Below are 22437 nucleotides of genomic sequence, written 5' to 3' on the forward strand. Positions count from 1 at the left end.
CCAGATCACAACATTTACTTGTAACATTTTACCGGGAGAAATTTTGTTATGTCTCTAGTTTTAATATAGCTGATGTTAAGGACAGGTTGCATCATCGTTAAAATACACAACTTGAATGACTTGGCCTTTGGATTATAACCGAACTGTTCAGAGTTTTCTGGTAATGGGCAGATCTTTCTCTTTCACTGATTTATTTTCCCTATTTCTGATTCTCAGAGCGATTTCTCTTGAAAACAGAACCATTCAATCATGCTGCTATTTCAGCCTTGTTGTTTTTGCAGTACTTTCATTCTTTCACTTTCCCACCGAGAAAGCATTTTCCCAGTCTCACCCTTCCTGCCTGCTTGGCTTTGTCGTTGTACTACTATAATTGGCTCTCGCTTAGCATCGCCATGTGTCTTAGCTTTACAGTTAATCCGTTATAGATAAGATGATTCACCAGCTGTCTGCTACTCTTAAGACTGAACAACATCTGAACCACATGCTCTCGAGGCCTCGAAGCATCCTGAATATGAATTTTCATACATTCACTTTAAGAAGAGATGTCTACCACAGTATGTTCTTTACACTTTTGACGTGTACTACAGGCTCTTTCTTTATTGATCAAGGCAGTAATGCTCTTGGCTCTAGATGGACCACCCACAAATCATTCATTCACATACCAATACATATTGTATACTGTGCAAAAATTGTGTTTCCTTCAGTCTGAAAAGGACGAGCTAGCACTTTATGGTGCACAAGCCTCTTATAGTAGGCATCGATTTCAGATTTACACGCCCCTAAACTTCACCTAAGCTGAACAAACTGTGGTTAGTCGCTTTTTTGGCCATTTAAACGTCCCCTTCCTGTCAGTTTGTGATCTAAAACGATGCAAAATGAAGCAGAATTTCAAGTCTAACCCAGTAGTATTTTGCATAATGTTTGAGATTAGTTGTTCTTGGTGTTCTTGCCAGGTTGAGATTAAAACGGTTTGGAGTTCAAAGTCAGCGCAGCATTAAACATGAAATTATAGTCATTTACCGCTCAAAGTTAAACCTCTTCTCAATGGCCAGTTACATCCATGGAAAGGTCTTTATGCTGTTATTTTCTTGAAAGGGCATGTTTTTCCCCACGGAGCGGATGTGTGAGATTGTTTGTGTGATAAAAGTTGCTGAGTGTGTATGTGTGTAGTGTAGAGTGAACAGCCGACCAGGCACAATGTGTGTGTGTGTGTGTGTGTGGGGGGGGGGGGTTATTTCTGGGCTGGCATTCGCTTAAGACAACAGGTTACCTTAGTGTAGAATGAGTAAGAAAGGAAGCAGGGGAGAGAGAGGGATACGAAATTTGAGTCCTCCCACAGAATATTTGAAATGCAAACAAATGTTCTCCCACTTTGTTTAGAGGAGAAAGTCAGTGGATGTTTGTCCTTTTAAACCCTCGAGGCTCCAATTATCTCTGAAAAAAGAGAAAACGTCCTTAAAAAACATATCTTTTTCTCTGTTTCTCCGTACATCTCCTTCTTGTAAACAGCAATTGTTTATTTTCAAGTTTATTTTGGCTCAGGGGAGGAAGTCCCCCTTCTCTGTTCTCCTTTTGTCTCTTCTGTTTGTTTTTTTTCTTCGTGAGTTGTACTGAAGCAACAGGACATTTGGATGGGAAACCGACACCCATGTGACCAAACAATAGCACAGAGAGAGATACTTGGACAGGAGGCCAGGTTGAGCAGGGGTCAGAGAGAGGTCGAGAGAAGGACAATCTAGTTCCAGTTCCAGTTCACACTCTAGCACACAATCTAGATTCAGTTCAGAGAGGTGTGAACAGACAACTGACTGATCCAGATTCAGCTCCACTTTACTTTTCAGCCACCGTGAGACGGGTAGAAACTTGTTCATCACTTGTTCAAACATCAAATAATCTATTAAATTAAATTAATTACATTAATATTGAAATAAATTGAATTTAAATTCATTGTGATTTTTTTTTCATGCAGAAAGTAAACTACATATAACAGGAAATATATCATAGAGCCCACTGACCTTTGTTACTATGTAAAGGTCAATAAATCACTTGCAATGTTAAATATAAGTTGACCTTTATTTGACATTTAGTTCAGGTTGGGTGTAAAATGTTGAGATTCCTCAAAATTTGATTGAATTTGAATCTAAACTCCTTTTTTTAAAACAAATTAATAATGCATATTTATAAAACACTTTTTACCTTGGAGAATATACATTTAAAAACTTCTTTGGAAATAATGATAAATATATATTCATTATATATCAAGAGAAAAAAAAAACTTTTTTCAAGTCATATTTAATTTGTTCTTAAAGGTTTTTCAAAAAACCATATAATACCAACATGGATACAAATAGTACATTAATAAGAACCTGGCACATGTTTTTTAAACTGAATTTTTACAACCTTTCTTTATCATGAACACTCTTACAGTGTACAGTTTGACATTGACTTTTTAGAGGTTTCAATATATTGTGATGACAAATTTGAAGTTTGCCCTTGTACGTATAGCAAACAAGTACACACATGCTCTTGTTCTGTATTTCTGCATTTCCATCTTATCTCCACATCTCCCTCCTCTCAGGAATGTGACCCAACTGTCCCACGCTTAAACGAGAGTCATTAGATGCTGGCTTACAGTTCATGTAAGCTGACGACAGCTTGAGTTATTACTGTATATGACTCGATTCAATTATGACCACTCAAGTTGTTTACAGATGCATTTTGCCAATATAATCATTTCCTAAGCCACTTTGTGAGAACCATCAGTGTTTTAAGAGTTCCTGTCGTGTATTGAATTGTTTGCATCATGTTTCACATGCGACAGTCTGTTAGACTCAGGCCTGACTGCATTAAGTTACAGGAATCATGCAGCAGAGCTATTTTTACCCCATGCAACTTCAACGATGCCCTTTAAGAGTGTGTGTGTATATAGTAGTTGTAATCATTGTTCAGATTTCCGGAAAACCCTATTCTCCTGCCCTTTTCCTCACACATTTATACTCCCAGAAACACTCTTACCTGGATCAGCTTGTAATGAGTTGCCTCTGGCATATTTGTGTTTATATATGCAAAATAATATTATTATTAATAATATATATATATATATATATATATATATATATGTATATATATATATATATATGTATATATATATATATATATATTTTTTTTTTTTTTATATATAAATTAAAGCCAGTATAACATGATGTATATCATTATAAAATAATCTTTATTTATTATGCATTATAGTAATGAGATTGAGATTTTCTCACATGATAACGAGAATTGGGGGAAATGTGCCCAGTTGACACATTGTTTTTAACCTGAATTTGTTTGTACTAATTAACTCACTCTGACATTCCTTTGTTAATATATGCCAAGTAATATAAATAGTACAAAAATAATAAAATATCGTTTTTTTTAAATCAACATAAATGACAGTATATATTAATAATATATATTTTTTAAAATTAAATATCATGTATTTTTTCATTTAGTAACTATATAAGAAATAATAATAATTATTGTTTCTTTTTTGCACTAATTAACTGGTGTTTTTTTAAAAGTTATCTCCCAAGTACAATGTTGGACTCCCCATGTACCATAACATCAGATCTAGAATGTTTTTATGAAAGCGAAGCAAATATTTAATAAGTGATTTATCTGTGTAAGAAATAAAAAAAAATATATAAATGCACATTTACAATATAATTGACTTCCAGTTCCAACACCAAACGCTGAACCGCATATACAGGACTTGCATCTATTTTCCTCTCATATTCTCATACTGCCTGCTGTTTTTGGTTTGATAGCAAAATATCAAAATGTCGTTAGCTTGTAAAGTCATGACTGGAAAATGTCGTCATGGAGAGCATTATGTTTCAGTCTGTGTGACCTGTGGTGACACGGAAATTGCTGATCTATGATCAGTTTTTGCCACTCATATCCTGGAGTATGTCATCAAAATATTTTAGCAGGGATAGCTGTTCCTGGATCAGCGGCGGCTGGAGGAATTTTCACCCGTTGTTTACTCAGAGAGTTGGCTATGGTGTGTTTGTGTGCGCGTGTGTGTGTGGTAGGGTAACTTGAGCTATTCCTCGGGAGCTCAGGCACGAGTCGGCCGTGGGATAATCCCTTCGACTAGTGACCAGACTCCTGCCACCTCTCATTCCTGTGTGATGCTTTGCTTTTCATGAGGTTGTGTACTTAGTTTTCATGGGAGCTTATGCAATGATTTTGGTCTGATTTCTTTTATTATTAAAGTTAACAGATAATATACCATGATCCATCCATTTTTAAACTGCTGAGGATGTCGGGTTTATATGGGTCATCCCAGATCCATCAGGTGACTTGAAGAACACAGAACAGACTGCTTTGTTGTGTGAGTGTTGGTCTGGCTGTTGTGGGTGTGAGTGTGTTTTAGGGCAGTGGATTAGGTGTGATTATGGGGGATCAGGGTTCACTGAAGCTTTGACCAGCTGCTCAGTGTTTTCAGCTTAAAGCCACCTCTCCATCACAAAGACGGAGAGAGTAAGAGGAAATCAGAAGACTTCTTTGTGTGATTTCAGTCTGTTTATACTGTATTTGAATTTGATCTCTTGCCGCATTAAATGAGTCACATTAATGGAATTATGACTCATTTTAATCATTTTCTAGCACATTCTGTGAAGCAGCCTTATATTTGAGGGTGAATCTCATGAAAAACAGCACAATTAAAATGCGAATACATTATTAGATTTTTTTTTAAATCCATTAAAAGAAAATATAGCTGTTGTATTGAGTTTATTTTGCAGTAGTGACGCTATTTTAATGTCGTTTCAGCTCTTTTTCACATTACTGTAACTAATTTGGAAAATTTCTGTGAGAGGGAGCGCAGGCTGATTGGTCCTTTACATCAGTGGTTCCCAACCTTTTTTTGTCTAAGACGCCCTTTTTCCCAAGAAAATATTTTAGGGCCCCCTTCACATTTAATGATATTATCGCTCTTGTAAGCTTGCAGTAAGGACGACAAAATATGTTGTTTTCAAACAAACGGTATGTTACCTATAACCAGATATGTTTATGCACAAATAATAGCCTATAATATTGAAAATGATAACAAAAACATCAGTAGGCCCTTTGTAATTTAAAAACGTAAGCCTAGGAGAAGCCTATAAATTGGCCCTATTTGAAATGCAAAAAAACAAAAAAATATTCACACTGGTGTGTAGGTAAAGAAAAGAAAGAATATAGGCTATTACTAAATGACTGTTGTCTGGGGCTTCAATACTTGCATGTTATTTGTGAGGCTTTATCAATGTTGAGGCTTTATTTTTTACACTTTTGGCGCTATAGCGAGCGATAATAAACTTGCATTTATTTACAGAATAATGCGTCTTTCGGAAGAGCATTGTAGCCGGAACTACTTCTCTCTGTGTACGTCTATGACGAGTCACGCAGGACAGGTACTGGGCTACTCCGAACCAGTGTAAAATAGTCCCAATGTAAACACTTATTATAGGTGTACCATAGTGGTTCAGGAAAAGACAAAAACATGGATTGGAAAATGGATTCATGATGAACTCGCTCATTATATACATTTAGTAAATTTTGAACAGAAAAAAAGTTAAGGACTTTTATTTAATGCTCATTGCTCAAAACTTTTCAAAATATGACGCGACCCCCCACAGAGCTCGCCGAGGCCCCCTTGTGGGCCGCGACCCCCCTTTTGGGAACCGATGCTTTACATGCAATCTGCAAGCAATCACATCATTACCGCCTGGCACAAGCTGATTGGCTTCTGCTGATCCTGCAGAATCCGGACTCCTATAAAAGCCTCCACCTCCCCCAGCTCCACCTGCCTAGATCTGATGTATTTGGTCTTGGCGGACTAGATCTGTTGCTGCTGCTGCTGCAGAGCTAGTATGTACTTGCACCTGCTAATACACAGACATGCTGCTGTGACAAATAGACATACATAAATCCCACATCAGACCTAGGCAGGTGGAGCTGGGGGAGATATTATATATATATATATATATATATATATATATATATATATATATATAATGTAACAATTAAGCATAAAAATCCAAATTAGAATTTAATTATATAAATGTTCTAATAGCATATATAGTGAAAATCTAGTTCATTATATATATGGTGTTAGAACATACTAATTATACACTCACCTAAAGGATTATTAGGAACACCTGTTCAATTTCTCATTAATGCAATTATCTAATCAACCAATCACATGGCAGTTGCTTCAATGCATTTAGGGGTGTGGTCCTGGTCAAGACAATCTCCTGAACTCCAAACTGAATGTCAGAATGGGAAAGAAAGGTGATTTAAGCAATTTTGAGCGTGGCATGGTTGTTGGTGCCAGACGGGCCGGTCTGAGTATTTCACAATCTGCTCAGTTACTGGGATTTTCACGCACAACCATTTCTAGGGTTTACAAAGAATGGTGTGAAAAGAGAAAACATCCAGTATGCAGCAGTCCTGTGGGCGAAAATGCCTTGTTGACGCTAGAGGTCAGAGGAGAATGGGCCGACTGATTCAAGCTGATAGAAGAGCAACTTTGACTGAAATAACCACTCGTTACAACCGAGGTATGCAGCAAAGCATTTGTGAAGCCACAACACGCACAACCTTGAGGCGGATGGGCTACAACCGCAGAAGACCCCACCGGGTACCACTCATCTCCACTACAAATAGGAAAAAGAGGCTACAATTTGCAAGAGCTCACCAAAATTGGACAGTTGAAGACTGGAAAAATGTTGCCTGGTCTGATGAGTCTCGATTTCTGTTGAGACATTCAGATGGTAGAGTCAGAATTTGGCGTAAACAGAATGAGAACATGGATCCATCATGCCTTGTTACCACTGTGCAGGCTGGTGGTGGTGGTGTAATGGTGTGGGGGATGTTTTCTTGGCACACTTTAGGCCCCTTAGTGCCAATTGGGCATCGCTTAAATGCCACGGCCTACCTGAGCATTGTTTCTGACCATGTCCATCCCTTTATGGCCACCATGTACCCATCCTCTGATGGCTACTTCCAGCAGGATAATGCACCATGTCACAAAGCTCGAATCATTTCAAATTGGTTTCTTGAACATGACAATGAGTTCACTGTACTAAAATGGCCCCCACAGTCACCAGATCTCAACCCAATAGAGCATTTTTGGGATGTGGTGGAACGGGAGCTTCGTGCCCTGGATGTGCATCCCACAAATCTCCATCAACTGCAAGATGCTATCCTATCAATATGGGCCAACATTTCTAAAGAATGCTTTCAGCACCTTGTTGAATCAATGCCACGTAGAATTAAGGCAGTTCTGAAGGCGAAAGGGGGTCAAACACAGTATTAGTATGGTGTTCCTAATAATCCTTTCGGTGAGTGTATATCAATAATAAATGAATAATAATATTTATTTCACAATACAGTAATGAGAAAGAATTTGTTTTTTGCATTATTATGATAAGAATTGGAAAAATTATCTTATTTATTAATTTATAAAAATTGTCTCAATTAAATGAATAAAAATAATAATTGTGGTAAAATAAGCATACTATATTTTCTTCTGATTTTGTATTGTGAACGTGTTTTATGAGATGTATCCTTGAATTGGTTTTCTTTGAATGTGCGTTGTCATTTTAGGGGAGCTGATAGACATTTTGAGTAATTTGTGTTAGTGTGGATGCTCTCTGAGCTCACTCTGCAAGGTCAAAATCACCCAGACACACACACACACACACACAAATACACAGAGGCATAGAGATGCATGAGTCACAAAGAGAAACTTCAGACTGACTTCCTGTGGGTCTCTTAGGATTTTCCACGAGGATCAAGGTGATGTGAGGAATTTGACATTGCTGTGGTCCATGACGTCAGTCTGAGTGGTTTAGGATTTAATTTGTATAATTGATGTTGTCAACAGCTGACCTCAGATGTGTTTAAATCCCTGCCAAAACCTAAACACTCAAAGCCAAACACAAGAACATCTGACATGTTCTCAATGGTAATATGACGGATATCTGCATGCATGTGCTGTTGCATGCAGTGCTGGATACAGGCAGTGTCTGAAGTGCTAATGGCTCGTATTTCTCATCTTACGTAAGAGCTTAAGAGGCTCGACTGGATTTAATCCCGCCCTGACGGACGGGAAAGGTGGAGCCACACGCCAGCCAATCCCCTCACGGCCATTGACACTCGCTGCGGTTGCAGACAGGTTGTATGGTGCTGGAATGTAAAGACACACGGTGTTAGGTGACTCCCTTCACCCTGATCCGAGATCAGATTTCCTTGCATAATCCAAACCTGCTATTAAAGCTATCTGAAGTCAGCAGCAGTAGTAAGAGCAGATGCTTCAGAATAGCACATGTTGAGTGAAGTATGAGTAATGAAAGAGGAAAAGAGCGAAATGATGATATGTGCAAACCTGCTAGGATGAATATTACACGCTGTTGGTTTTATTACCACATAGTTTTCTGCTTTTTGCTTTAAGTTAATGTACTACAAGAAACAAATGTAAAAGATATAGCAGTGGGCATCTTTTCTTACTGTTTATCAAATTCACCCCTATATAATCGACGGAAAAATGAACATTATCTTATTATTTACTCAGCCTCATGTTCACTTTCCTTCTTCTGTGAAACACTTCTGTGATATATATATTTCTAACAGTGTTATTTTAGTATTATTCATTTATTTATAGTAATCATATTATTATTAGAATGGTCTTTTCATGTTTCATTTTAATTTTTGTTTATTTTTTTGTAATTTTGATATTTGCTTTTGATATTTTTATTTATTTTTATTTCAGTTTGTTGTTTTAGTTCATTTATTTGATTATTAACAACATGCTTCAACTTAGACTTATTTCAAGGCAAGGCAACATTTCTCATTTTTTTTTAGTTTAAGATTGTATTTTATTTTATTTATGTCAATAAGCCAAAATGTTTTACAGTTTTTCTCGATTGCTTAAACACATTTCTTGAAACTATGCCTCGTATTCTCAAAACAGTAAACACAAATCCATAACGTCTCACCCAATTCCCCAAACATCCTATTTTCAGGTCAAAATGAAGCTCTACACTCAAAACCATTCACTCTTGCTGAAAAACCAAACTTTGCCCTCAGACAGGACACACAAGCCCTCAAAAATACACACACTACAACATAGTCTTACACACTGGTGCTATAAATTCAAAACAACATTTCCAAAACTGGTAATTAATGTTGCTTGTGGTCCCCCACCCTCCCTCCCCCCCCCCATCTTTTTTTTCCTCTCTCCTACTCAAACGTAAGATGTGTGTGAGCATCATATGACGGTAAAAGAGCACACACAAACCTTATTCAAAAATGGAATTGTATTGGAATGGTAAAGAGTGTGGGTACATGCCTCCACTCAAGGATACAATATGACGAACAAGTCTAAGAATGTTCCACGTATGGTTGAAATACCATCATTGGCCTAGAAAGATAACATTCTGGGAGTCAAGACTATAAAGGAGAAAGGATGCCCTCCCTTCACTGTCACACTCTGCAGCCACTCTGTGACTGTACGAATGCTGGCCTTTTCTTGCAAGAACATAAACCTCATCAAAGACAATTAGAAATGTTTGTCTCTTATTCAGTGATAGAAATTTGTTTGCCACCACACCTCCCTGATGGTTCTGATGATGGAGGCGACGGTGAAGCGACTCAAATTTGGCTGTACTCTTTGTCCAGCCTCCCTCATAGTCATACCATGGACAAGGACATGGCCAACTAAAGTGGCTTGAATTTCATCCGAGACTGCTTGTCTTCTTGCCCTTCCTCCTCCTCCTCCTTCTTCTCCTCCTCCTCCTCTTCCTCCTCCTATTCCTCTTCCTCCTCCTGTTCCTCCTCCTCCTCCTCTTCCTCCTCCTTTTCCTCCTCCTCCTCCTCCTCTTCCTCTCCCTCCTCGACATATTGCTTAATTTCTCTGTGGATCCATTGTTCCAAAACTCAGTAAACTGATTTTTATCTTTTATAAAAGATTGTATAACCTTTTATCTATCTATTGAAGGATTTGACTGATGTGTGTTCAATTTTGACTCTTAGTGTTTTCACCTGGGTAATTGTGTGCTAACTGAGCTGAAGCTGTGCTGACTTGAGTGAACAATTTTGAATGCTAGTGCTTTCTAAATAACCACGTGGTGTAGGCAATGAGAAATGAAGGGATTTGTGTGTAGAGTTTTGCTGTGACAGTTCAACAAATCTGACTAATGTGTCAAAACAGGGGAATAGTGTTCATAGTTCAGTGAAATGGGTGTGCTTTTTGATAAATGGCATTATGGTTTTGAAATTTTAGTTCAAAAGCCTGGTTATAGTGTTTAAGCAATCAAGAAAAACTGTAATAGTTTTACTTAACCATAATCATGCAGTTCGCAATCAGACTTGCCATTTTTCCTAATGGGTTATAAAACGGGTGGGAAAAAAAACACTGAAGTAGAGACTCGAGCCAGAATATCATACAGAATACCACCTAGCAACCACCAGAACACCTTAGCAACCACAAAGCAATGGACTGGCAACCACCGTAAAGCATCTTCAGGGTGAAATGTAAAAATCTAGTATAATAATGTTCTTTCTCCTCTCTGTTACCCCCCACCCTCCTCTCTCTCTCTCTCTCTCTCTCTCTCTCGCTCTTTGTTATGAAACTATGTTCGCTCTGCCTTTGAGAGTCGAATCAAGCATGACGGGAACCATAAGTTCTGTATCTGTTCTCTTTCTCATCAGAGCAAACTCTATAGTTGTAGCTGAAAGCTGGTTCCTCATTTCGTGCATCTGTTTTCTCCAATGGTTGAGTCTGACCTGTGAACTCGAGTCAGGCCGGCCGAATGTGTCAACACTGATTAAAGAGTGTGCTCTTCAACAGGAAGTAGTCACATGGATGGATGATGCAGGAATATCTATGAATGACTAAATGAATAGTCCACTCTTTCTGTCTCTTTGTTTCAGTGTACAGGAGAGGAGAACTGGGTGGACAGCAGGACGGTTTATATTGGACAAAAAGAGCCTCCGCCAGGAACAGAAGCGTACATTCCGCAGAGATTTCCTGACAACAGAATCGTCTCCTCAAAGGTCAGATGTGCTCCACGGCCAAACAATACGTTAGGGAGGATGTACTGTACAGTCAGACAGTCATTCTTGCAAAATAAACAATGAAAGGATGATCAGGTGGTCTTGTATGGCGAAAGAAAAACACATTTTCTTAATCGTTATTTTAGTTTTATCTTCCAAGATATATATAAAAAAGTATGAAATAAAATCTGAATATTTGCTATTAAATAAAAGATAATAATTTCATTTGAAAGTATATATATTCAATTAAGTTTATTTTTCTTACATTGGCTCGTTTTTTGCTTGTTTTAAGCATAAACAAAAAAATTACATAAAAATAAAGATATCATATGTTGTTTTTATACTGATTTAAACAAAATTTGCAGTTAATACGTTTTAGTGGTCATTGTATAAAAATTCTTGAGTGCTGAATTATAGGTCAGGACCTTTTCACTTGGAATGCTGGTTTTGTTCTGTTTTGTTTAGTTTTTTTAGTTTTGTTTCATACTAAGTATAGTACAAATCTATTAGCATATTTACTGACATATCGCTTGAGACTTACTGATATAAATATAATTAAACTTTATTTGGAGTACTTCTTTTTTGCACAATGCACATTTCTTGATATTAAGCCTAAAATAATCACATATCACTATTAGGAAGGATAACACTGAATAATATCAGTCTTTAAATGCAAGATATTTAAAGTGTAGTACCTAAAGTATACTTGCAATAGTTCCACTTAAGCACAATCAACCATACTTAAGTATATCTTTAGTTGCACCTCAGCACTATTTCTGGATAACTAAAGTACAAAATTAGTTTTAAAGTGAATGAATTTACAGCAGACTTTTAAGTGTATGAATTTAGTATGCCAAAAGTACAATCGCAGGCTATTTATATTAAGTAGACAAATATGTAAATGTATTTGTAGGTTACTTAGCATAAAATAAATCAAATATATTTTGGTATATTTATTTTTCACTACAGTAGGCATTGATAAAGGTCACATGTAACTGAAACGTTTGCCACTTTTCATTAAGGTGTTTCTTTAATAGGTGCTTTTGGTCTACGCACCTCATTTGGACAAGGCGCGGTGAATTCTTGGCTTTTTTTTTCTTCAAATTCTGTCTGTTTTGCTTTCAAACATCTCTCTTTCTTTCCACAGTATACTTTCTGGAATTTTATACCGAAGAATCTCTTTGAGCAGTTCAGAAGAATCGCCAATTTCTATTTTCTGATCATCTTTCTAGTGCAGGTGTGTGATGGTGTCGCTTATGGAAATTGTCCCATTAGCATGAGTTGACCTTTCTGTGACAGCGTGATGTGTGATATTTCCCTTCTCACCATCTCTCTCTGTAGCTGATCATTGACACACCCACCAGTCCTATGACCAGCGGTCTGCCTCTTTTCTTTGTCATCACTGTTACAGCCATTAAACAGGTGAGAAAAGACCCCTGACTTTCCTATCTAATTGATGTTATAATTGTGACGTCACTCCTTCACTCGTCTCTCTCGCCACACTTCTTCTCTGCAGGGCTATGAAGACTGGATAAGGCACAAAGCGGACAACGCTATAAACCAATGTCCAGTCCACGTCATCCAGCATGGCAAAGTCGTACGCAAACAGAGTCAAAAGCTACGGGTGCGTAAGCTAAGCACATATAAAATCTGTCTGTTAAAAGGTTTCCCAAACAGTCCTCTTTGTTTTTCCATTGGTGAAGACAACAGATGCCCCAAACTCATCTCATTTGTTGAGCCAGTGTTGGGCTGGTTGAGACACTTAAAGTCCCCCTGTGGTGAAAATCCAGCTTTTAATGTTGTTTATATGTCTATGTGGTGTTTTTAATCTGCTTTAAGACAAACCATGTGCAAATTCACAAGTCAACACCATTGCTGAGTATTTTCTCCTTAAAACTGCAGTGAACCAAAGACAGTCTCAAAAACACGGTTTAAAATCGCTGGAGTTTCTGGCGTCACAAACTAGCTTGTAACCAATCACGTCAACGTGTGATCGTCAACGAGTGGATCTCTGAGCTGGTGTGAGTGAGTGGAGGCGGGGCTAATTTGCATATTCATAGAACCGCGTATACTAAATGAGGAAAGAGTGTAGAGTTACATCCAAGCTACTTTAAGGCATGAGGGTTTTTTTTTTTAAATATGTCATTTTGGTGATCAAACATGAGTTTTAAGGGATACAATTATTGACTACAGGGGCACTTTAAATAAACAGCAGTTTTGAAAGTCCCACAATGTTTCCATTTTTCAGGAAAATTAACCTATAAATGGCTTACTATCTATGCATATTAATATAGCATAAGAGAAAATATTTGAATGCTGAAAAAATGACACACCTCAAGTGTGAAAATGAGTTTTCGTTTTATTCTCAGAGAAATAAATCAACAAAGTTTCGCTCTGCTAACCAGCATTCTGCTTACACAGCCAGCTTGCTGTTTGGAAACAGAATGTTGGCATGTCAACAAGCAGAATGACAGTGTGCCCGCGTTACCCACAATGCACTGGGAATCTTTTGTTATTTAATTGTGGAACTATTTCTCTCTCACTCTCTTTCAATATGAAATAATCAGTATTTTAATGTTAGAAACATTTTTTTTCTTAAAATGTCTTTATTAGTTTAGAATCCCCCCCCCCCCCCCCCCCCCCCTAAAATATATATATATTTTTTTACTCTGATCATCCCATTGTTTTTCATGGTATTTTTTGCTATCCAGAATTCATTCTGCATGATTTCATGCAATAAAGTGAGTAAAAAAAAAAAAACATTGAAAAACACTGTGACGATAAAGAAAAAATGTGCTTGAATACTAACCATTACAGCTTTTCCTACTGATAATCCGGCCAGCATCTGTAATCCGTTATGCAACACATGCAGACAGGCCAGCGGGAACAATTACCAGGATCAGGATTTTCATTTATGTAGATTCATGAATACACAGTCAAACCTAAATGTATTCAGACACCTTCAACATTTCTTACATTATCACAGTTTATTCGCTATAGTTTAGAAAATGGTAATAAAATATGACAACTGGTTTTGGCCATCCTTCTGTTAGACTGTCTCACAAATGAATTAGGTTAAATAGGTGTCAGCTGTTAAATTGAAGTACACAATTAAATAATACCAATTTAGGTCAACCAATTACCAAGCAATGCTTAATTTTGTTCAGTCTGTGGTGTTAAAAGGTCGCATCAGCAATTAAAGAAAAAAACACTTAAGCAAAACATGGTCAGGTCAAAGTGTCTGAATCATTTTTGGTCCCAAATTTTTTATAAATTTGACTGGTAGTCCACTGTATGAATAATTAATTAATTAGGTATAATATGTCACATAATATAATTTAGCTATCCTCACTTACATAAATAAACTATAGTGTCCTGTACCCACTAGTAAAAAAAAAAAAAATGATATCTGGTATCTGAATAATTTTTGGTTTGACTGTATATATTTTTATCTATAACCCATTATCTATAACTCATCATCAAGTCATTACTATAGGCAACTCACTGTCTATAGTTGATTTGTTGATATTGGTGTGACAGTATATCTTACTTTATTACGTACTTACTTTATACCTTTACATACGTATGGGTATGAAGACATTATCTGTCCCACATTATAAATGTTGAATTGAACCCTTTCCTGCTCTTTGACCTTTCAGGTGGGTGATATTGTCCAGGTGAAGGAGGATGAGACGTTTCCGTGTGACCTCATACTGCTCTCCACCAGTAGAGAAGACGGGACATGTTTCGTCACAACAGCCAGCTTAGATGGAGAGTCCAGCCATAAGGTGATTGGTCATTTTATAGAAAGGCAAACATCACTGTTATTATTCCTAAATTTAGGAGTTTATTGTAAACTTACAAGTCGCATTTACATTTACATACTGTCACATTTATTCATATAGTTTCAAAGCAGCTTCTCAGTAATAAACTGGAAAATATCAGAATCAGTGATGCAAACTTCATCAATTATGAGGCGAATTCAAGTTCTGCTGTAAAGAAGCTCTAAAAAAGACAATAGTGTCATTAATTCAGCACAAGTTAGTTCGGTATTGATTGTTGATGTTGCAAAATTCATCAATTATGAAACAAAGTCGCATCAGCTATAAAGCAGCTCTGCAGAAAACAGTAGTGTCATCTTCCAGTTTTGTTCTCATACATTGTGACTGAAATGTTACACTGTGACTGAAATGTGTTGGTCGCACTATACAGCGCACTGCCAGTTACTCTCATTAGATAGGAGATTGTAGAAATACGTGTGAGAGTTTTTGACCTTGGAATGTCGACTGGTTTCTCTCGTGCTCTCCTCTCTACACAAAGACCTATTATGCAGTTCAGGACACAAAGGCATTCAACACAGCAGAGGAGGTGGACACACTGCATGCCACGATAGAATGCGAACAACCCCAGCCGGACCTTTACAAGTGAGTAATACACACATATACAGTATCAGCAGTAAACGCATAAACAAACCCTTGCTTTCTCTTACAAACACACACTATGCATAGGACTACTGTTGCTGCATGACACAAGCATACCACACACTCCAGATACCCCACACAAATATTCTCACATGGTGTCTTAACTACACACACACACACACACACACACACACACACACACACACACACACAAAGCCCAGACTAGTCATTAATTTCTGTCTTTTCTTCCTCTCCCGCTGTAGATTTGTGGGACGCATCAATATTTATTTGGATCGTGACGAACCTATCGCGAGGTAAATCTATACTCAGGAAATTGACTCTTAATTAAAGGGCCAGTGTGTGAAAGATTGAATTCAGGAGGGACAATTTATCATTTTCATAGAACAGCTCTCTCTTCCAATTCTGATTCTTACGAAAGAAATGTTCCCATTCAGATTTCCTTGCAGTCCACTCTAACTTTTAATAAACAATTTTGTATTTTGGTACAAATATGTAAGTAAATGTAATGAAATATTATATATTTCATGTTATATAATAGATAATAATGCAAATATTGGTATCTTGGTGCACTTCAAATATGCAAATATGTTCATAAATATAGTATTTAAAATAAAATAAAAAATAAATAATATTTATGATTGTATATTGCATTTTAAATACTGCAACGACTGCATTATAATATAATATATTTAGGCAGCTTCACACATATTTATTTTCATATTTAATTCATGAATATAAAGTTAGTTGACACATAACATGAATGTTTTAGGTTACATGTATATATGCATACACTGTATAAGGTAAAGTGTATATTTCATTGCTTTTACTGGTCACCATTTCTTTTAATTTTCCATTTCCAATTACCATTCAATCACCTTTTTTTACCTTAATTTTTATTTAAAAGGGCCCTGCAGTGTGACTTTGCACTACAGTGTGTTCACTGTCAAAAGATGTGAGCATAATTTGTTCATCTTTGTAATGCTCAATTTGATCTTGTTTGATTATTTTAGACCCCTGGGTTCTGAGAACCTGCTGCTGCGTGGAGCCACACTGAAAAACACTGAATACATACATGGTAATAAAAACCACACTATATATTTACATATCATTTAAGCGCATGCTCATTTATATTTATGCATTTGGCAGACACTTTATCCTGAACATCATGCGGCGCATTCAAGGTATATGTTGTGTTCCTTCGGAGCGCTGTTTGCATTTAGTCTAAACCTACTGATGTCAATGATGCCAAGATCTATCACTATAACCCGGTACAATGCATATGTGATCAGTTTTTTAGGCAAAAGGCAGGGCAGGAGAATGAGAGAAGAGTTGCTGGTTGAGTCATTTTGTCACTCTGTTCCCACTGTAATTAAATGAGTCACTGAAGCTTGTGAGATCAGAGAGAAGTTCTTAATTGCTAGAGAGAGAGAGTGAGAGAAAGGGGCGAGAGAGGGAGATGAATGTCACATTATACACGTGAGGATTCTAAGTGCAGGGCAAGCTCTAAAAATGTTTAACTTTGTTCCAGCGGAGCCATTATGCCTTACCGTACGGTAAGACAAAAGAGCTCAGTTATGTAACAACGGGTTTCACATTGTCATAATATCAAAGAGGCTGTATAGAGATGTTCATAAGAGAATTATGTTCTCAAAATGCTCTTCGTCTTCTCTTGTTTCTCTAGCTGTGGCCATCTACACAGGCATGGAAACCAAGATGGCCCTCAACTACCAGTCCAAGTCTCAGAAACGCTCCGCTGTTGAAAAGTAAGACACGATGATAGTCTTTTGATCGGTTTATCTTGCATGTACAGTGTAATGCGTTTAGTGTCCGTTTTGTAAAGCAAATTGCAAGCGTCTGTATTTGTTGTCACGAATCGTATCAAGTTGTGCTCATATGTGTCTCGCTGACAATTCTGTCAGATAGATAAATGCAGCCATTAAGAAAATACATAAAATCTGTTTATATTGAATAAGCAGGTGTACTTTCAGAGATCTTCTTTCAAAAGTTTGGATAACATTGACTTTTTCGATCAAATCTATGCTGATTTTTTTTTTTTAGACCTTAATTTAATATTATAGATGTCATTCGGACAGGATACGAGACTCTCAGGGAAAGTTATTGCGGATGGATTTCGTCACCCTGATGTAGTATGATACGTGTCTGTATAATTAGCTCCATAAATGATTATGCATATACTATATGGGTCTGAGATCATCTCATCGCTGTTTGTCCTGCAGGTCAATGAATGCCTACCTGATTGTGTACCTCTGCATTCTGATCAGCAAAGCTCTGATCAATACGCTCCTCAAGTACGTCTGGCAGGCCGACCCAAACCGAGATGAGCCCTGGTACAACCAGAAAACTGAGACCGAGAGGCAACGGCATGTAGTACGTGCTATTATTATAAAAATGTATTTTATTTTTAGTTATAATTTATTATAGTTTATTTTATTATAATTTATTATATGTTTATTGTTTACAAATTAAAATGGAGATAGTTATAATATTTAATAATTTAATATAGAAATTTCTAAATATAAAATATTGTGTACTACTATGTTTATATATATATATACAATACACACACATACACACACACACACACACACACACACACACACACACTATATATATATATAGTATATATATACACTGTATGTATATATTGTATGTATATATATATATACTGTATATGTATATATATATACTGTATATATATATTCTGTATATACATATATATATATATTAGGGCTGTCAAATGATTAATCACGATTAATCACATCCAAAATAAAAGTTTTTTTTACATAATATATGTGGGTGCACTGTGTATAATTATTTTGTATATATATAAATACACACACATGCATGTATATTTAAGAAAAAAATATTATTTATATATAAAATATTTATATATAATATAAATTATATATAAATCTATATACAGTATATACATGAAAATATTTCTTAAATATATACAAGCATGTGTGTGTATTTATATATATAAAATAATTATACACAGTGCACCCACATATATTATGTAAAAAAAAACTTTTATTTTGGATGTGATTAATCACGATTAATCATTTGACAGCCCTAATATATATATATATATATATATATTACTAACTATATTTTATACTTTCATATTATTAACACAAAGCAAAACAAATTTTCAAAATGAAACTCGAACTATTTAATTCCCATCATTTGTCTCCTCAGTTAATCCGGGCATTCACAGATTTCCTGGCCTACATGGTTCTGTTCAACTACATCATTCCCGTGTCCATGTACGTTACCGTGGAGATGCAGAAGTTCTTGGGCTCGTACTTCATCCTGTGGGACGATGACATGTTTGATGAGGAGCTCGGAGAGCGACCGCTCGTCAATACCTCAGATCTTAATGAGGAACTTGGACAGGTGCGAAACCATTTCAGTACATTTCAAACCTGTCCGGGTCAATATTTGTTCACTCTCTCTTTTATTGCCTTCTCCATTACAGGTGGAATATGTCTTCACAGACAAGACTGGCACTTTGACAGAAAATAACATGGAGTTGAGGGAATGCTGTGTGGACGGGCATGTGTATGTGCCGCATGCCATCTGTAACGGGCAGATCTTACCTGGAGCTGCAGGAATGGACATGATCGACTCCTCTCCGGGCATAGATGGAAAGGTGAGCTTGTTGTTTGTTTCCATAACTGCTGTTTAGCAGGGATTTGGACATGTGGACAATGATTTCTGAAGGATCATGTGACACTGAAGACTGGAGTAATGACGATGAAAATGCAGCTTAGCATCACAGAATAGATTTTAAAATAGATTCAAATAGAAAACAGTCATTTAAAATTGTAATAATATTTCCCAATTTAACTGTTTGTACTGTATATGTTTGATTGAATAAATGCAGCCTTGCTGAGCATAAAAACATCTTTCAAAAAAAAAAAAAAAAACCAAAGTAACTTGAACCAAAGTAACTGTCTTACAGTAGTCCAAAAAAAAAAGTATTTGTACAAACTAAAAAAAGAAAGAAAGGAAAATCATTAAAATATTAAACCAAATATCATTTAAAACAAACAGATTTGTCTATATTTGCTAACATTTTAGCCATCTGGTTTTAACCCTCTGGGGTCGGCGGTCTCGCCGGCGATACCAGCTCACTTTTTTCCTTATCAGTGCAAAAGAGACTCAAATTACTCTGTTGATTTTGATCTTACATATAAGTGTTGTACATCATTCGATCCTGTTAAGTTTGTATTTTTTTTTGTGGAACCTCATAATAAAAACAAAGTGTTGTGCTTTTCGCCTAATAAAGAAAAATAAACATGATGCGCGTTCTGCGTTCTCTCTGTCAGTGAAGTCCATTCTGAAACGCGTCCGAAAAATCAACTGTAACTCTGCAAATACTCAGTCAAACAAGTATACAGGCACACAGGCATGAAGCCTGAATTATCTTCTTTTAAATGAAGTAATTTATATAAAAAACAAATTTTCTCATTTTATGTAATCTGTACGAAAAGAGAGAGATGATAGTCGTTCTCGTCTCAGCTCATTAAAGTTAATTTGACCACGCCCACGGAGCGCGCGCTCTATTCAAACACAAATGCTCTGAGGCGATCCACGCCCACATCAGCTGGATAACCCACCGAAAGAGACTCAGATTTACGACGCTGTGAGGAATAATAGTACTATCTTAATAATAATCCTGGAAAAAATTACCTCAGAAGTAGGCTACAGGTAGTTTCATTTGGAGGAGCAACGGATCCAGCCGAGGAAATAGGTACATTCTTTATTTTCAAGTGCTTTGTGCTAATCGCGATATGGAATAGTGTCTGTAAACCAAAAGACTGTTTGAATCGCGTTTTTGTGTGTGAATGAATGAACAGCTTTTACCTAACTATATTCCAATACTGAGATGAGTAAAAATCGACTGAAATATGTTGAAATAAAATATTTTTGTATAAGCAACGTATTAAACTGCAAATTAACATTTATATGTCCTAATCATAAAAACGATATGTTACATATGAAAGACAAGATGCCGTTTTTACTGTAAAATACTGCCACATCAAATAAGCTTGTTTGCTAAGATGTTATTATAGTGTTTGTTCGATTGTAGGCTATATTCAAACTAATTAATCCGCAACTGTGAAATATGTGATAAAATGTATACTTTAGTATATAATACAAAGAAAGATTACATTTGAAATATAGTTAAAATTTTAATTGTTGTTGTAATTGTAACCTTTTTATTAAAATAGCAAAAATATATGTAGGCTACATATAAATAAATCTTAGGTAAATCTTAAAAGCCCAATATAAGCCTCCTCTTTAAATTATTTGTATTGTGTTTTATTAGTGACACATTTGGGATACATTCCCAAACTTTCTGTAAAAACAGTATGATAATTAACTGCACAATTACTAGAAATTTTTACATTTGATATTATACAATTTGCAAGCACAATTTGAAAAATAAATAAATAATTGGAACTGTGAACCAATTTTGTATTATATAGGCATATATATATATATATATATGTATTGTCATTGCATTCTTGTGGCTCAGTGACACACCTGAATGAAAGGGTCATTAGTATGCAGCTCATTATGCGGGGCCATTGTCTTCTCAGGTGTGAATCACAGCAGGTCACACATTTTTAAATTTAAACCAATCTATTGTTTTATGTGAATGATAAGGCAGGATGATTTTCAGATCATTTTGAAGAAAAAACTCTAGGCGACAACATCCATTAGTCAAAAGTCTTGTGGACACATATTTAGTATGTGTTTTGTGGCCTTATTTCAGAAACTTTAAGTTTTAGTTTTTTCAATAACCACGCATAAACAATATTCTCTCAAAAATACAAAAATGTACATACATGTTGATAACACATTATGGTAGCCCTGTTTGTGCTAAATAGAGTGTAATTACACCTTTGCCAGTAATATGTTTATAAGCAACTGAAAAAAGCACAAATGTCAGAGTATGTCAAAACATCTCAAGGACCCCAAAAACACCTTGGACCCCAGAGGGTTAATGTGATTTGTATACATTTAATGAAAGAAGCTAAAGAAGCTATAAAAACTTTTGGACAAGATGAGAGAATGTTATTATCAATAGCTAGTTATGTGTCATTGCACAGATAAATCATGTTATCACCAAGGCAAGTTTTTGCATGAATATTTTAGCTGTGGATGGGTGGAGTGATGGATGTATTCTAATTTTATCTTTGAGTGATGTGACACATTAATGCTGAAGATTAACTAAAACATTTATTAAAGAATTTGTTAACTCGAATTTCACCTCACATCTCTTGTCAGTTGTATTTTTGACTGTGATTTGTGAATAATGGATAAACTCAGTTTGCTCATTCAAATAAGATTCTGTTAGGATAATATTGTGTGCACGTGCATGAAGTGAAATATCAGAGTTCAGTGTTGTTGAGATCTTTAATGTCTGCTTGTATCAAATGTATCCAAATATTTACTGGATACATGGGTATATTGACTGCATTTTGTTCGGAGTTAGACACAGACACTCTCTCTCTCTCTCTCTCTCTCTCTCTCTCTGTTTTCCTTTCTTCTGGTGTGTGAGAAAACAGATTAATGATTCTGTTCTTCTGAGCTGACTTTTAAGTAAATGTAGTGTCACATAACCCGTGTGTGTACTGTACACTACTGGTCAAAAGTTTGTAATATTTAAAGACTGTTTAATGTTTTTGAAAGACGTCTATTATGCTCACCAAGGCTGCATTTATTTTATCAAAAGCACAACAGTAATGTGAAATATTATTACAATTTAAGTTTAAAAGAACTGTTTTGACCAAATCATCATATCAGAATGATTTCTGAAGGATCATGTGACACTGAAGACTGGAGTAATGATGCTGAAAATCCAGCTTTACAT

The 22437-nt window shown here is 36.0% G+C and overlaps 1 protein-coding gene across 8 annotated transcripts in view; it reads left to right on the plus strand.

Annotated features, from left to right (window-relative positions):
• Window positions 1–22437, plus strand: part of atp11a (ATPase phospholipid transporting 11A) — a 93908-nt gene that overhangs the window by 34470 nt on the left and 37001 nt on the right. For all 8 annotated transcript variants that reach the window (XM_056250448.1, XM_056250447.1, XM_056250445.1 and 5 more), the window contains exons 2-13: window positions 10966–11088; window positions 12236–12325; window positions 12430–12510; window positions 12605–12712; window positions 14748–14876; window positions 15409–15512; window positions 15773–15823; window positions 16541–16605; window positions 17212–17293; window positions 17768–17918; window positions 18750–18947; window positions 19030–19203. In XM_056250448.1, the coding sequence (XP_056106423.1) occupies window positions 10966–11088; window positions 12236–12325; window positions 12430–12510; window positions 12605–12712; window positions 14748–14876; window positions 15409–15512; window positions 15773–15823; window positions 16541–16605; window positions 17212–17293; window positions 17768–17918; window positions 18750–18947; window positions 19030–19203 (1356 nt within the window). The remainder of the gene's footprint in view (window positions 1–10965; window positions 11089–12235; window positions 12326–12429; window positions 12511–12604; window positions 12713–14747; window positions 14877–15408; window positions 15513–15772; window positions 15824–16540; window positions 16606–17211; window positions 17294–17767; window positions 17919–18749; window positions 18948–19029; window positions 19204–22437) is intronic.

This window comes from Rhinichthys klamathensis, unplaced genomic scaffold (genome assembly GCF_029890125.1).
Source record: "Rhinichthys klamathensis goyatoka isolate OS25496 unplaced genomic scaffold, OSU_Roscu_1.1 h1tg000069l_1, whole genome shotgun sequence".
NCBI lineage: Eukaryota > Metazoa > Chordata > Actinopteri > Cypriniformes > Leuciscidae > Rhinichthys > Rhinichthys klamathensis.